At 44.7% G+C, this 16,304-nt stretch overlaps 1 protein-coding gene across 1 annotated transcript in view; it reads right to left on the reverse strand.

The window, feature by feature from the left end:
* Positions 1 to 4,641, reverse strand: part of PEBP4 (phosphatidylethanolamine binding protein 4) — a 267,163-nt gene extending 262,522 nt beyond the window's left edge. Inside the window, exons 1-3 of the mRNA XM_027853833.1 lie at positions 4,509 to 4,641; positions 4,265 to 4,392; positions 2,382 to 2,511 (exon numbers count right to left, since the gene is read on the reverse strand). Of these exons, the coding sequence (XP_027709634.1) occupies positions 2,382 to 2,511; positions 4,265 to 4,386 (252 nt within the window). The 5' untranslated portion in view covers positions 4,387 to 4,392; positions 4,509 to 4,641. The remainder of the gene's footprint in view (positions 1 to 2,381; positions 2,512 to 4,264; positions 4,393 to 4,508) is intronic.
* Positions 4,642 to 16,304: the final 11,663 nt, after the last annotated feature.

Below are 16,304 nucleotides of genomic sequence, written 5' to 3' on the forward strand. Positions count from 1 at the left end.
CTCATGGGTAGTCAAGTCCCTCGTGGGTTCTAAAAGGCCCTTCGGTATGTTCTTGGGTCACTGGTAATCGGTTAGTGGGGCTTGGTAAGGAGGAGACCCCTGGCTGGACGCTGAAGATGATGAAGAGCAGAAGATAAAGTCAGTGCTGGGTCTGAGTGACTGTGGGAGCAGAGTGATTAGTTAATGCAAGGCGATGGAAACAAGGAGTCTTCGTTTGGCTTTAAGCGGTTGCCTCTGTTGGGGAGAAGGGTGTGTGGGTGTGCATCTCTGGGTAATGCAACGGGGCAAGGATACCCATGGGGTTCAAAGGGGTACCTTTGAGGAGTGGGGGGGTGTTGGAGCATTAAGGCAGCAGGCAGAAGCAGATGAACGCAGCTCACGTCCAAAGGGCTGGCAAAACTGAGTTCGCACTGGATCCTAGTGCTAATGTCTGCGGAGAGATTTTTGTGTCTGGGGTCCGTGACATCAAAGCACTATATAGTTATAATGTTAGATAACTGATAAAGGTCAGAGCTCTCAGTAGTCTCTCCACAGGAAAAGAGAATGCCTGGGTTGGGGAAGGGTGTGGGGGCATAAGAGCTGACTTTAGAAGATTGAGTGACCCCAGGCTCCAGCTCTTTCTCCCCAGTTTCCATATTGAACCCTTTGACACATAAGTGTCCCTTTTCATTGGGAAGATAAACAATATAAACATTCAGAAATAGCAAAAAAAAAAAAAAAGATGGTAGTTATCCAAAGTCCATATAAAGGCCTGACTCCCCAGTGCATGGCTCTAGCCTCCAGGGCTAAACATTCCTCACGTGAATCCTTGGTCTGCCCTGATCTTCTGATCTGAGAGGTAGAGGCTGATGATCCCTAAAGATCTCCTCTTACAATGTAGTTCCCTTCTTGGACCCAGAGACACAATTGGCCAATAATCCTAATCATTAACTTAATTATCCTCAGTGGGGATCCTTGAGTTCAAAGGGCATTCTCAAACAGACCAATCCAGCATCCAGAGCCCATAGCCTCAAACCAGGCCCATTCAGAAAAGAATAAGTCTTTAAAGCCAGGTTCTAGTTCATTACCAAGTTCCTCCTCCTTTGCCAACCGAGCAAAAGACAAGGAAATGACACTCAGGAGAGAAACCCAAAGCCGCATGACCACTAAAATAGGTCACAAAGGTCCCTTCACCCCAGCTCATCCTCCCATTTCCCAGAAACACAATGATCTTTTGCTATATCTCAATTTTATAATATTCATAGACCACCTTTGCCCCACAAACCAAGGGCAATTTTGGGAACAAGATGATGCTACTTAATGCTAAGTCTCTGTGGCAGGAGCAATTATTTCAAGTCCTCACAATGTTTTTTTTTTGCTTGTTTGTTTCTTTGTTTTTTTGTTTTGTTTTTTTGGTGAGGGCAATTGGGGTTAAGTGACTTGCCCAGAGTCACACAGCTAGTGAGTGTTATGTGTCTGAGGCTGGATTTGAACTCAGATCCTCCTGACTCCAGGGCTGGTGCTCTATCCACTGTGCCACCTAGCTGCCCCCCCCTTTTTTTCCTCATAATGTTTTGACCTAAGTCATCACATTTATGCTCTACATAATATCAGAGCACATCTCTTTTGGTACTGGCCAACAGTCAAGAATAAGATAAACCTGATCTCTCACCATTTCACCAAAGTGAAGAACACTAGCTTTCTATAGTCTAAGATTAAGAGTGATACCACTCTTGGTGGTAGGAACCTTTTGCTGGCTGGCCCATTTCTGCTTTCTAGGTACCTTCCTTCCCACAAAGTCAACAAGCAGACTCTTGGGAGAAAAAAAAATTTGGAGCCCCTAGAAGGTATATCTAGCCTTCTGAGGCAGGCAATGCCTCTTATCTCATCAGGCCTTGACATTGGGTGAAAATGAAGGAGCCAGTGGGGCAGGGGGGGTGAGGACCGCCTAGGAGGTGTTTGAATTCCAGAGTATTCATACCATAGGCTTCTTGGAATCCCTCACCCTGGCCTTCTAGTCTGAGAAAGTTTGGATGTCCAGGGCAAAGAATCTTTGTACCTCCCCTAGGTTTGAAAATATGTCTTTTCCTCCCAACTTTTTGTTGCCCAAGGCTTTGAGCCTTCCTTATAATGCATGAGTCTGGTGTCACCATAAACAAAACCCCCATGATCCACAGAGAGAAGGACTTTCTAGTATTATTAAAAAGTGTGTCTGTGTAAGAAGTTATGTTTAACAGCACCCTTCATTGCATCTCCTGACATTTCCCCCAAGGAGGGCTATGGTTGTGCCTGCCTCTATTGGGTTCTAGGAACAAAGGTGGCTCCACATTGCACACAGCAGGTGTTCAAGATCTGGCTGGTGACAATAACAGTGCTGACGACCTTCCACATGGTGCACTCACCTCATTAGCCCGGGAGTATTTGATGGAAGGTCTATCCCAACTGCTAATCTTCTGCCTGAAGTCATTGCACTCAGGGATATATATGCAGTCAACATCCCCTATCTCTGGGTAGATCACATGAAGGTTGCCCCTGCAGAGAGAGAGAGAGAGAGAGAGAGAGAGAGAGACAGAAGGACATTGGACATTGGGTTTCCAGAGATGTTAGAGGCATTGCAAAGCTGCAGCCTAGGAATCCAAGAATGGGTCCGGGTTCTAAAAACCCAAGTCAAAAACAATCAGGTTCCACTTTCAAACCTAAGGAAAAAAACCCAGCTTTACAAAATAGATGGGAAGGGAATAGAATAAGCATTTGTATTGCACCTACTATGTGCTAGTCATTGTATTAAGCCCTTTTTACAAATATTATCTCATTTGATCTTCACAATAACCCTAGAAATAGGCTCAATTATGATTCCTGTTTCACAGTTAAGGAAACTGAGGCAAGACTAAGATTAAGTGACTTGCCCAGGGTCATACTAAGTGTCTGAGGCTAGATTTGAATTCAGGTCTTTGTGGCTCCAGACCCAGCACTCTATCCACTGCGTTACCCAGTTGCTTCTATTCATGTTTTTCTTTTCTTTTCTTTTAAATAAAGATTTATTTCAGGGGCCCTCTAGTGAGCTCACAGAATATCTTTAAACAGGATTTGATTTATAAGGGCCTGGTCTGTGCATGGATTATTTTAGGAATAAATAAAATGGATAAAGCAAAGTACAAAGGCCCAGGGTTGTATACAGGCGTAGAAGGTTGGATAAGTCTCTTATCCAACAATATTCCTCAAGATGTCTGAAATTACACAGTTAGGAATTCATTCCTTTAGGACAAGCGTTGGCCACTGTCTACTTTCCCTTTGAAACCAAATGCTTCTGGCAGGGAAGTAAGTAGTAGCACATTAAGACAAGAATGGCAAAGTGTAAATGAATTGTCCTGTCAGATTCCTTTCCTCGACAAATTGTGTTAAGATCCCTAGGAGCTTCAGGTTCCCATCAGTCTAAGCAAATTCACTTCTGAATCAAAGCTCAGCAGAAAGTAAAGTATCTTTTTCAAAGACCAAGGCCTCCTGCACAGGGGGAGGAAGGGAGGAGGATGGGGGTGGGATGTTAACACCCTAAAGAAACACTCTGGAGACTTTGTTCTACCAGATTTTTTAGCCCATGAAGTACACGCTGACCTTGCCAAGTTTTGCCCGGCTCTCTTTCTTTTAATCTTTTTAAAAATTCTGAGTAGAGTGCTGGCCTCGGTATTTCAGAGTCCTGCAGTGTGTCCACGTGCCGTTAAGGGCCAGGCTCTTTTGTCTACAACTATAGCCCTTTCCCCTGTTTGGCCCGAGGTCATGCCAAAGTGCTCTGTTCTCTGGCAAAAACAGTTATGCTCAAGTTGTTATTTGGAGAGAGGAGGGATGAGTTCAGGGCTTAATTAGTGTCATCTTAAAAAAAATGTAATCCTCTTTTGCAGGGGAAAAGGTTATTTTGCAGAGAAGTAAGTTTTGTTATAATGAGGGACTTTTGTCTAACTGGTTCATGGCACCTTTTCCCACTCACCAGAGAAGGGAGAAGAGAGGCTGAGATTTAAGCCAGCCACTTTCAGAAAACAAGCTCTGCTCAGACCTAGAAAAAAATGCAAGCCGCCTCAATAGTATTCTTGGCTAAGATGATTCACAGACTTGATCTCCTAAGATTATATCTTTTTCCCCTAGGACTTCAGCCAAGGTCACCTAGAACCAAGGAATCTTGCCCCTCATAGCAGGAGAAACTACTACCCTGGGTCCACGGAACAAATGCCCCGATTCCATCCTGATCCTTCCTTCCCCCCACCCCCACTCCACCCATGTGGGTTCTACTCACTTGCAGAATAAAGCATCCCCTTGGGAGAGCACCTGGTAGACACACATCCTATCCTTATTCTTTGACAATTGGCCATCGACCATCGCCATCAAACCCAGCATCATTGCCATTAGCAGCTTCATTGGCACCTGCAAAAAGACAAGAACTTAGCCTTTAGAGAGAACCCAGGGATCCCTTTCCACCTCCTCCAAACCAAGTAGCCAATGTCAGCCCTGGAAGGCAGTTGGAATAAGACAAAAGCAACCTTTTCTATGCAGCTCTCAGTCACTGGGGATGTAAACAGTGCGGTTGGGCCCGTTCCAACCAGGATCCAACTTGCGACACCCCTTCCCTGACCCTGCCTAAGCCCCTGCCGCTTCCAGGGCGGAGTTCTGCTGCCACTGTATTCCTGGCTGCACGGCTAGATGACCGAAGCTCTTATATAATCCACTCGTACACCCTCCTTGGCCTGCCCCCATGCTTCTCCTTGGCCATTGGGCTGAAGGCTAACATTCCTTGGCTTTCAGGCTGCAGAGCATAAGCCCTTTTCTTACAAGCTTATGACCCCTACAGTGGATGGTGGGAGGAGGGGGGGGACATTCACTGGAACAAGGCACTTTCATAATTTTTTAACTGCTAGTATTATCTGATGTGGTCATTCCCACTAACCTGCTCCTGCCCCTTGCCAGGCCCCGTGGGGTAAAGCTGAGTAGACCAAGAATCACCTTTCAGACTTTCCTTTCTCCTATCCAGCCTCCATTCCCCTACCGGACTAATCTCCCCCTTATACAGAACTCAAATTACTCCACTCCTTGACTCCAAAGCCTTCAATGGTTCCCCCTGCCTCCTGGACTGGAAGTCAGGAAAACCTGAGTTCAAATCTGGCCTCAGACACTTCCTAGCTGTGTGATCCAGAGCAAGCCATTTAACCTCTGTCTGCCTCAATATCCTCACCTGTAAAATGGGGATAATAATAGCACCTACTTCTCAGAGTTATTGTGAACATCAAATGCATAATATTTGTAAAATGGTTTGCAAACCTTAAAGTACCATAGAAATATTACTACTACTACTACTTCTACTACTACTACTGAATAAAAGCCTTTTCCAGGTTTATCTCACACTCCCCTCTCTCCCCTCCTCCATCCCTGCCTATAGGTACTGCTTGCTCTAGCTTAAGTGGAGTCCTTTATATTCATCAATATGTCTCATATTTCCTAGAGTAAGAACTGAGCTGTCAATTCAATGACAAGCTCTTATTAAGTACCTATTATGTATGAGGAATTGTGTTAGGCTAAGGAGACAAAGACAAAATAAAAAATAACCCCTACTTTCAAAGAGTTTACATCTAGGTTGCTGGGAGAGATAGAACATTTACACAGATAAGCAAATGCAAGACGATTTTAGAAGGGTAAGAATATTAATAATTAAGGGGGGAGGGGCACAAAGACTTCCTTTAAGAGGCAAACCTGAGTTAAGCCTTGAAAGGAAGTTAAGTGTTCTAACAGACAAAGAGATTGAATTCTATTGCCACTGAGAAAGGAAGGGGAGGAAATAAACATTTATATAGCACCTACTGTGTGCCAGGCACTGTGCTAAGTGCTTTACAAATATTATCTCATTTGTTCTTCACACCAACCCTGGGAGGTAGGTGCTGTTATTATCCCTACTTCACAGTTGAGGAAACTGAGGCAAACAGAGGTTAAATGACTTGCCCATGGTTACACAGCTAAGAAGTATCTGAGGTCACATTTGAACTCTGATCTTCCTGCCTCCAGGCTCAGTGCTGTATGTACTTCACCACCTAACTGTCCCATGAAATGGGCTTATTCTCAGTGGGAAAATAAAGGGGGGACTCAGGAGCTCTTGACAAAATAAAGATAGATAAGGCAGATAGAGGGGAAAGTGAGATGTAGGTATAGCTAGTTGTGTGACCTTGGATAAATCACTTTCCTACCCTGGACATCAGTTTCCTTATCTGTAAAACGAGGGATTTGGACAAGACCATTTCTAAGGTCTCTACCATGTCTGACATTCTATAAGTCTAAGGTCTACCTTTCATATTTAAACCAAATGCACAGAAGAAAAAAGAAAAAAAAATCAATTATCTATCAAATACCAACAAACTTACTGAGCCCTGGTTTCTTCATCTGCAAAATGGGAATAAGAATATGTGTACTACTTACCTCATAGAGTTGTTGTAAGGAAAACACTTAAAGGTACCACAGAAATATCAGCTATTATTAAGTGCTGTTGGCACTTATTAAATATTGGTCCTTTTCAGGTCAGATGCTCGATTTAGAAATGGCATTGTAATGAGACAGTACTAGCAATGCAATTTCAATGTGTGTGTGTGTGTGGTTTTTGTTTTGTTTTTTTCAAGGAAAGAAATGCCTATTTCCTCTTCATAATAGTTAGGATCCTATGAAAATTTCTATTTATTTTTTAGATTCAGCAAAAGCTGTCTACCTATGTTTAAGTTACGGGATGTTCTACAGATGGAGGAACTGGGAAGCAAAGCTGCCCAATGGGGGGGAGGGGGACCAGAAGGAAGGGCAGAAAGGCCAGAGGGTCTCCAGTAAGTGGCTAGGGCAATTTCCCAGGATGCTAGATTACTCCCAGTTTCCAGAGGCTCAGCACAGAGCAGCTCCCTTCCCTCTGCATACTGTGCCCCCTCACTGACATTATTACAAAGGATAAATGATCGCCAAAGGCCAGTGCCCATTTACCCTTGGCGGGTAGCCTGACTCTTCGTGGCTGCCCTTTTCACAGTAGGTGCTCAGTCATGCTGTCCTCTGGCTAGAGAAGAGCTCAGCAGCCTTCAGGACCTGCTCGCAATGGGCTTTAGTTATTTTGGAAGACACTGGGCTTCTTTTCTCCAGATGTGCCCAAAGGTAGTGTCCCAGAAGCCAACAGCTAGGCCTGAGCATACTCTCTGTGTAGCTCCAAACCATATTAATGAACCCATCCACCCTAGAAAGTGAAGGAGCCTGAGGCCAAATCTATGACTTTATGTGAAGGGGAGAGCCAGGGACATCACAATGAAATATATGGCGGGGATTTGGAAATACTTTCAGACACATTTGTCCCTTCATCTAGTCTCTGAAGAGCTGAGCTTTACAGACCTTTGTGAGAAGGGAAGAATTGAGCTTATTAGCTCAAACTAGACACATATTTACTAGTATCTCTTTTCAAAGGCACTCAAGGCCTTTTATTATAGGCATAATCTTTTCTCCAAATAGATCTGAGGCAAGGAGGGTCTAAGGATAATTCTACATATTTCATTCAGGGGGAAATTGAGGCACTGAGATGGGATGGGAATTTATTTTTCAAGCCTGTCAGAAATAAAGATAGATAGAATTCAAAGCTCCTGACTAAGAGCATCAAAGGATTTGGAGCTAGGAGGTATGTACATAGGAGTCATTTATTTCCACCTTATCACATCATGGATGGGGAAACTGAGGCCTATACAGAAGTGACACAGATAATAAGTAGCAGAGACAAGATTTGAACCCAGATCCATTACTTTCCCAATACCATGCTTCCTCCACCTGTCAGAAATATTTATTTTAAAACCTTTGAAAACTTGGGAAGATTGAGCTATTTCATAAGTCCTTTTGCTACTCAAGGACAAGAGCCTAGAAGGACCGATACAGAAGCTCAATTTTTTCCCCACCTCCTCTGGCTCCCTGTGTCATATTTTTTGATATCTAGTTATTTTTTTTATCTCAACCAACTTCTATATGAAGACTCCTGAATCAGTCTCAGCTAATATATTAAGAACAACCCCTGTGACCTACCCAGAGCAGAATGGGGAATGATGGTGATGGCAGGGAGGATTTGGTGTAAGAGAATGGTCCCCAAAGGAAAGCTTGGGTGTCAATATGGGACCTGAGCCTGAGAAGGTGGGGATACCCTCCTCCCCACCACGGATAATCACAGTTTGGGCCACTGTAAACTAACAAGGTCTGCCAGCACAGGTAGGCAAGTGGCCAAGGTTGAGGAAAGGCCCCAGAGGACCTATGTGACAGTTGACCGTTGGTGAGACAGTTCTGAGAGTTCTACAAAGATTCTCTGTGTCCTAGTAGTTGGGTTGGGGAGAGAGGAGGTGGTAGTCAAGAGGTCAGGCTCCTGACCTGGAATTATGAGGAAAAGAAGAGTGGATGGGTTTTCTAAGTATTTTCCCTCCTAAGTGCCCAGGTTGAGATCTTCCTACTGCTCAAAGGATCTGGAGGGAGGGGAAAAGACAGAAAAAGAGAGAGAAAGAGACCCAGAAAAAGATACAGAAGGAGAAATACTTAGAGGAAGAGACTCAAGAGAGACAGAGAGAAATAGAGGGAGGGACACAGAGATGGAAAAGAAAGCCAAGGAAGACAGGAAAGAATGAAACCTTGCTTGTCCTGAAGGTGGTGAAAAATATTTTTGTTCACCAGGGCCATAGAATTAGAGAAGGGATTGGGAATTAGGACATCTGGGTTCAAGCTCCAGACCCTTCAGTCATCATTGCTCACCCTTGATCTCACAGAAACGCATAGAATTCTCTCTTCCTCAAACAATTGAGGCTGAAACATATTTGCTTATTGTTTATGCATATGATCTGTCCACTCCCCCACCAACCCCTAAACAACCACCCTGAGATTTAGGCCTCCTTCTTTTTAGGCACTTGGAGAAAACTCATTGAGAATTAGCTAGTGGGTGAGAGGGATGTTCTACAGAAGGGGAAACTGAGAAGCAAAGCTTCCTTAAAGGGGAACCAGACTGACAAGCTTTGTTGTTGAGCTGATGAGATGGGGGTGGGGATGGGTGAGGGAAGAGGAAGGACATCCCCAATTCCAGAGTCAGTGACCCTAGACAGGGTACTTCTAGCTCCCTCTGTATAAGCAGAGTGGGATGGACTTTTTCCCAGAAGTCCTTTCTGCTCGTAGGCAAGTTCCCTTAGGGCCAGAGAGCAGGAATTGCCCTTGGGCCAAGCAGTACCTGTGTATGAAGATCCTGTCCCAAATACCCTAGCCCCTCATTCCATTTGGTGGTTTGGCTGGTGGCCTGAAGTCCCTCAGGCCCCCATGGGGCAAAACAGGTCACTTCATGAATATATCATTTGCCAGGCTAGCCTAGTCAGAGAGCCTCTAGGTAGGCAAAGGCCAAAGGTCTAGCAATGTTGCCTTTCCTAACCAGTAAAGCAATGCAGTAATTAAGTGCTTCCGGGCTAGCCTCCTGCTTCTGTTGGACAGGGACATGAGTGCAAGTAGCCTTTGTCCTTCTCTGCGTTTGCCCATTCTCCTGACCTTGGAAATATTTGTTTCTCTCTTTGGCCCTGCCTGGCTTTGCACAAAACGTCTCCATTATCTTTTGACTCACTAGGCTCCTTATTCACAGTTGCCTTGACTGATAATTTAGTTAGCTGCCTGATCTACTACTCCAGGCAGTCCTACTTTGTTTCTCTTCTGGATAAGCTACGAGCACCCAGGGTTATCATGGAGAAGTTTTGTTATCTATTCAAAGACCAGGATTTGCCTGAGGGGAAGAGAGGGACACTCTGTGGACTATCATCTCTCAGATCCTTAGCGTATAAGGAAGCTGACTTTGCTAGGTCTTTTAAAAGTACTTTTTTTTAAAAAATCCCAAATAAAACGTAGCTCATACAGTTTGCCTTCACTGCTCAGCTTACCTTCCCAAGCCTTCAGAACCCTGTCACCCCCTTGTCCTGGGAGCTTAAGATATACTCCTATGGGTGAAAAAAACCCTATCTGGATTTTGTACTCACTTTTCTTTCCCCTCATGAGCTCAGAAGAGATAGCACAGGTAATATCATTTGACCTCTCACCCTCTCTAAGATGCTGCAGATGAAAGGGTATTCTACAGATGGGGAAACCAAGGCTTACAGAGATGTGACATAGCTTCCTTATAAGGATGAGAAGCTGGCTTATAATATATTCCTTTTTCCATCTAACAAACCTAGCCTAGACTGCTAAAAGAAGGAATAAAATTATGTTCGAGAGGTTTGGAAACTAGCTCTCACATAAACAATACAGGCAGTTTTGTGGGGAATGGGGAAAGAGGGGAGGTAAACAGTTATGTGGAATAAACCTAGAACCTGGGAGAGTCAGGACCAACATACTCTGCCTTCTCTAAGGAGTCCAGGAGCATGAGAATCAGGCCAGGTTAAAATAAATTGAATGGGCTGGCAGAAATCCAAACCTGACAAAATGGAGTATCCACTGAGAGGCCAACAGTCAGGAACTGGTGAACCCAGTGTGGATGAAGCTCAAGGAGACCCACTGGGAAGGAAAAGGCGTTCACCTTCCAAGGCCTGTACCTAAGTACAACTTCCTCTTAATAATGAGGGGGTGTACACTGGCCATCAAGCCTCCCCATCCCCTCCCTTGTCCTCAAAGGGACAAGCTTCCTCAGTGTCCTTTATAAAAATTAGGGGATGTAGAGAGGGTTTCACAAAAGAACCAGACAGTCCAGGAAAGCATAAATAGGCCTTTATTATGGCACATTTTAACTCACACAAGGGAGCGCCCAAGGCCATAAAGAAAGTAAATAAATTGAAACACCTTGGAGAAGTGTTAGGGTATTATTTGTCATCAGGACATTTGTGGAGTAGGGACCACAAGAGGAAAACACAAGCAGGAAAGTTGCTAGAACCGAAGGTGTGGCTTTAGGCCACACCAGGAAGAGGAAGGGGATCAGTGATGGTGCCTTGGAAAGGCCACCTTCAGACTCAGAACCAATGGGGCTCTCTTTTGCTCCTAGCCAATGTGTGGGACAGCTTGGGAAACATTACCTCCAGCGACAGGGAAGCTCCAGGGGCAGAGTTCTCATAAGGAGGGAGCCGCTTCTCACTCAGGGCATCATCTGGTCAGTTTTCTATCTCTGATGTCACAGGCAAGGAGACACTAGATATTACCCAGAGAATAAAGTGGGAGATATAAGCAGAGAATATGGAAGTTTCCAGAAAATAGACAGGAAAAGAGGGTGTGTCCAAAGCAGAGGCAGCCTGCTGCAAGTGAGTCTTATGGGTCTCAGGCCTAGAAGCTCTAGGTTTTTTGGATGGTCACTCAACACTATTTTTTCTCTTTTAATACTTTCAAAGCTTCAGTCTGGTAGAATCCCAGTGATAGAAGGTCCATACCAACATAATGGTATGAAGGTTTCCTGCAGGTTCTCAAGTTCAGTCTTCTAAACTGTGACACTCCCAAGTGGCTGTCATAGAAGAATGAGACACCATGGGGCACATACAGGCTTGGTCTGCATGTGGGAGACTTTTCCTAGGATACTCCCTCAAGCCTAGGGTTTCTACAAATGGCTTAAGGAAGGGGCAGGTGGCTGATTTCCCTGGTACTTTGAGGATGTTTAGGGGAGCTAGGGCTTATTAGGAAGGAGGGCTGGGACATTTGGGATCAAATGGGCCTATGGATGGAGATAAATGAAGCTTGTAATGAGAGTGTAGGGCAGAGGCCTGTTAGAGCTGGGAGGTACAATCCAGCTGGGGTGTTTGGTCCTGGGTCCTCTCCCCTTACATAATCATTGTGGTGCACAGGGGTGTTCATTTGTATCTGTGTCCATCCATGGTCGAGGTCTGTGCTGCTCCAGAATCCTGATAGTATGCACCAGAATTGGAGTGATCAGTGATGAAAACTGGTCAGATCCTAATTTCCTGTCCCTAGAAGAAGATGCCTTGATGTGGGTATCAAGCAACTCTAATGAGGTCCTCATCAAAAACGGATTATTGGTCTCAATACAGGGCATCCCCAAATATAAGCTGAATCTCTAAGATGAAATCTCTTTGAAAAGAGCACTAAGATGTAGAGATATACACTGAAAAATAATGCCAGTTATAGGCCATGCTTAGCTTTTATACAAGCCAGATTTGGGAGGAAAATGTGGTGACAGTCCCACGAGGGCACACTGGAAAATGGTGGCCTTATTCCATGCCACCACCACCCCGAATTGTACTGGCTCTCTCATCCATAAGGGTTGGAGGCAAAGAGGAAAGTAGCCATGGAGAAGAGCTCCAAGATGACAAACCCATAGGAGTGGCAGCCAGGGGCAGATTGCTGCATATCTCCAGAGGAACACATGGGAATAAGGGCTGCCATGAGGAAGAAGTGACCCCCCCCACACCAACTTTCTTCCAGGAAGTTACACCCCGTCCCTGGTTCTCCCGTCAGTGCTCTGGGAGAAAGCCTGATTGCCCTGGGCTGGTTTCTCTGCCCATGACTCTTTCACCCAAGTTGGCTCCCTCTCAACTCTGCTTTGAAAGAGCAACACATCTGATGTTGCAGAATCAAAGGAACTCCTCTTAACCCCAATGTATTGTGCCCCGATGTGTGTACTTGTGCCTGCCCAGTGGACGTGCACATATATACAGAGGTCGTCACTTTTCCTGTCCCAGAGCAGCATCCATCAGGACGTTCACATAAAACACCAGCACACACTCAATATACAAGTGTAAACAGATAGAGGTGTGTGCAATGTATACATGTACGTATACATTAAAACATGACTAAACATGGAGCTGGAGAATCTTTTTTTTTTAAAACAGAATATTCATGTGTCAATGGGAAGTGCCAAGTTCCTCAGACAAATGCACAATTTTTGGTGCCATGGTACAGTGATTTCAGCTACCTTTCCCAAATTCAAGCCAGGAATTTTCCGAGTTGGTGAAATCACTTATTTCAACACTTCAAGGATCTGTGATTTCATCAGTGTGGGTAGTCCCTTCTCCAACCCAGATCGCAACTCAAAGCGAACTTAGTAGATGGCCTACATGTGCTCCTGGGCCCGGAACAAAAGATATCACCTCACAGCCAAACTTGGTAATGAGCTTCCTCAAGCCTAGTGGTCTGGTCTTTGGACATAAGACACCTCGCCTGTCGCCAGGCCTTTCTAGCTTGGTAGAAACTGTCAGCATTCCACTGGCATGGCCTTTGAGAATCCAGGGTCACCTCCATACCACAATGAGGCATCCAAGTAACTTAATGGAGGATCTGTGAAATCAAACTCTTAAGAAATGGTTAGAAGCCTTTTCCACTTCCTGGAAGTGGCATTTAGTATAGCCGTTGATTTCAGGGAATAAAAACATTCCTTAAATCCAACTCTACAGAGTTTATCGATCATATCTGAACCACCAGTGGTAACCATAGAAAGGATATAAGGACACATGTATTAATCAGCTCCAACAGGCACTTGGCATCTCAGCTCCCTATTTTGGTCCCCGAGAGGCAAAATATGTTCAGATGGGTCTGAGTGGCAACAGCGGTTAGGGATAGCAATGTTTTATACTCGGGGATGAGGGTGGTGGTGGTAATAACAGCTACTTCATTTTTCAAAAGCATTGGCCTAGGGTAAGCAGGACCCTAGCAAACCTTCTGAAGATGCCAATCACAAGTGAGCTAATAAGGATGCACACCGGGGTTGGTACAGTTCCTCTCATGTCACAGGAGCCATGCTCCTGTGACATGCTCAGCCAAAACTGTGTCTACCTGACCCCTCCTTCCTGAGGGGTATGGGGGGGGATGCCTGGTTTGGTTGGGCTGCATCCTTCCACACCTTGAATGATACTAGGCAGCTACCGAGGCTCTTTCCAAGTGTGTAGCACAGGTTTTATTTTTTCCAAAAGGTCTCCGTTCCCACAAACATAAAACTATAGGAACTTTTAGCAAAGTACCAAACAAAGGCATTGAAAAAATATGCCTGTGCCTCTAGTAGAGTCATTGTCTTTGGAGCATCCCAGAAAGGATTCCCACCAGAAGAAAGAGTTCAAAGCTGTTGTCTAGTTCAATCACTGCTGTCCAGTCTTTCTTGCTAGTGTTCTTTAGTTTTTGCCACTCACTGGAGGAAGTACCCCACATCTATATGCATGGATGTGGTGATGAAGGGATACATACAATAGGTCACCTCATCAGAGAAAAGACAAATGGTGCCCAGAGTCACCCAGACCTTTTGTATTCTGGGTTGGTAACACAAATGGAAATCCTAACCCAGGGTTGTGGTGGGCCTAAAATTCATGAAACCAGTGACAAACTGAATGAGTGTCTACTTGGTCAGAAGAACCCATCAAAAGGTGGTACTCAAGGCGCTAAACCCCATTGTATCCTTATAGTAGAGACTTCTTCCTTTTTGGAGGTCCCTTTTGGGAACACACTAACCCTTGGCATTGTGGATCATGGGAGCCAGATCCCATCGTGCTGCTGTGCTCACCATTTCCCTCTGGGCTAATGTCATGTATGATTACTGCTCACCCTATACCTCAAAATGGGGAAGACAGAACTGGTTCCTTACCCTGAGGTATCTGGAGGAGGGCCCAGCATCCACTTCAATATTCAGGGTGACCATAAAATCATACCTGGTACCAGACTTTCTCTATTTCCCACATCCCAGAGGAGTGAGGTTAGGTCGCTTTATAATTCCTGGGTAAACTGCAGGTGGTAGACATGGGTGATTTGTCACTGTCTGTCCCACTCCTCTTATGAAAGGTACTTTGTTAAGTAGTTACCCCAGTTGCTTAGGACCTTCCTACCTATCATTAGGGCTTCCCATTCCTTTGGTTTTTCTCACCATATCTCTAGTGACCTTTTGTGAGAGATCTGTTGTTTCTGCACAAACAAGGCATCCCAGTCTTGTCTCACTCTGCTTAGAGGAACATCCCCAAACCAGTCTCAATGCACCTCTAATGTGCTTAGACTGTCTGGGAGGGCCCTCTCTCCCTTTGCATGGCTTGTTTTGTTGACTGGGGATCGATCTGGATAAATTAAGACGGCCATGAGGTCATCAACTGGCTGGGAAGCCTAATCCTCCTATCACCTGACCACATTCCACTCTATGGTTTTCTCTTCCTTTCTTTTCTTTTCTTTTCTTTCTTCCTTCTTTCCTTTTTTCCTTTTTTTCTCTCCTTTCCCTTCCTTTCTTTTTCTTTCCCTTTCCTTTCCTTCCCTCTCCTCTCCTCTCCTTGCCTTTCTTTTCCTTATTTTTGAAGTCTGAACTTAAAACAGCACATGCACTGCACCATTCTTAAGCTATTGGGTATGACCCAATAGCTATTGGCTGTCTTCATGTTCCCATACATAGAACCCCTAATGGGTTGTGGCAGGCAAAAATTTTCAGAGCTGCTATCCAAATGCCCTATTTTTCATCTGGTTTTTAAAAAAACTCAGGTGGGCCCAGACCTAAAAGGGATATTGTTTGGGAAGGTTTCCCCCTATCACTCAAATGGAATATTCCCTAAATCTTGTAGAATCACTCTCATCTCATCCTCATAGCTGGGGTGGGGGATGGAATCCAGTGACTTCCCTCATGGTGGGAGATTCATAATCTATAGGCAGCACCTAGCTGGGCCAGGGTCTCTCCATCCTGTGCCTATTTGAAAGCATCTCCCTTAGTCTTTTAAGTCCTATTCTGCTGGTTAGGAGATTGCATCTTTCTACTCCATCATTTCACACAATAGACAGGGATTTCAGAGTCTTATGGTTCTCATTTTTGCTTGAGGAAGGGCAAAGGCCCTGGATAGATCATTCTTTAGATTGCTTCCACCCATCCCTTGACTGACTCATCTACTCTCTTTCATCATGTGTGAAAATAGTGTGAAGTCATTAAGATGATACCTATGTTCTTCTGGGTTTAGGTGTGGGAATTACAGATCTTGCATAGTTTTGCTAGGTCTAGTTTCCCATACTTGTTTTGATCCTGGGTAAAGTCTGAGTCAGGATTTCCAATTCATGACAAATGTTTACATAATATCCACAAGCATAATGGCTGGGCCTGTGGTCTACCAGGTGGGGAACTCCCCTTCGGAAGGGAGGAAATCAATGGTTAACTCAGCAGAGATATGGCGAGAAGAACCAAAGAGATGGTTAGCCCTAATGAGGTTTTCATGAAGCTGCTTCTGCAATCACTCTCTCTACTTCTATACATCCACATGGGATGAGTCAGTAGTAAGATATGCTACTCAAAGTCAATGTTGTTATGACTTCAGTATCTTATTCAAATCCTTTCATTGTTTTCTACTTCTATTTCCCACTATCTTCCAACTCACCCTCCTAACTCAAGTGTGAGC

Source organism: Vombatus ursinus, unplaced genomic scaffold (genome assembly GCF_900497805.2).
Source record: "Vombatus ursinus unplaced genomic scaffold, bare-nosed wombat genome assembly UNPS02010219.1, whole genome shotgun sequence".
In the NCBI taxonomy this organism is placed as follows: domain Eukaryota; kingdom Metazoa; phylum Chordata; class Mammalia; order Diprotodontia; family Vombatidae; genus Vombatus; species Vombatus ursinus.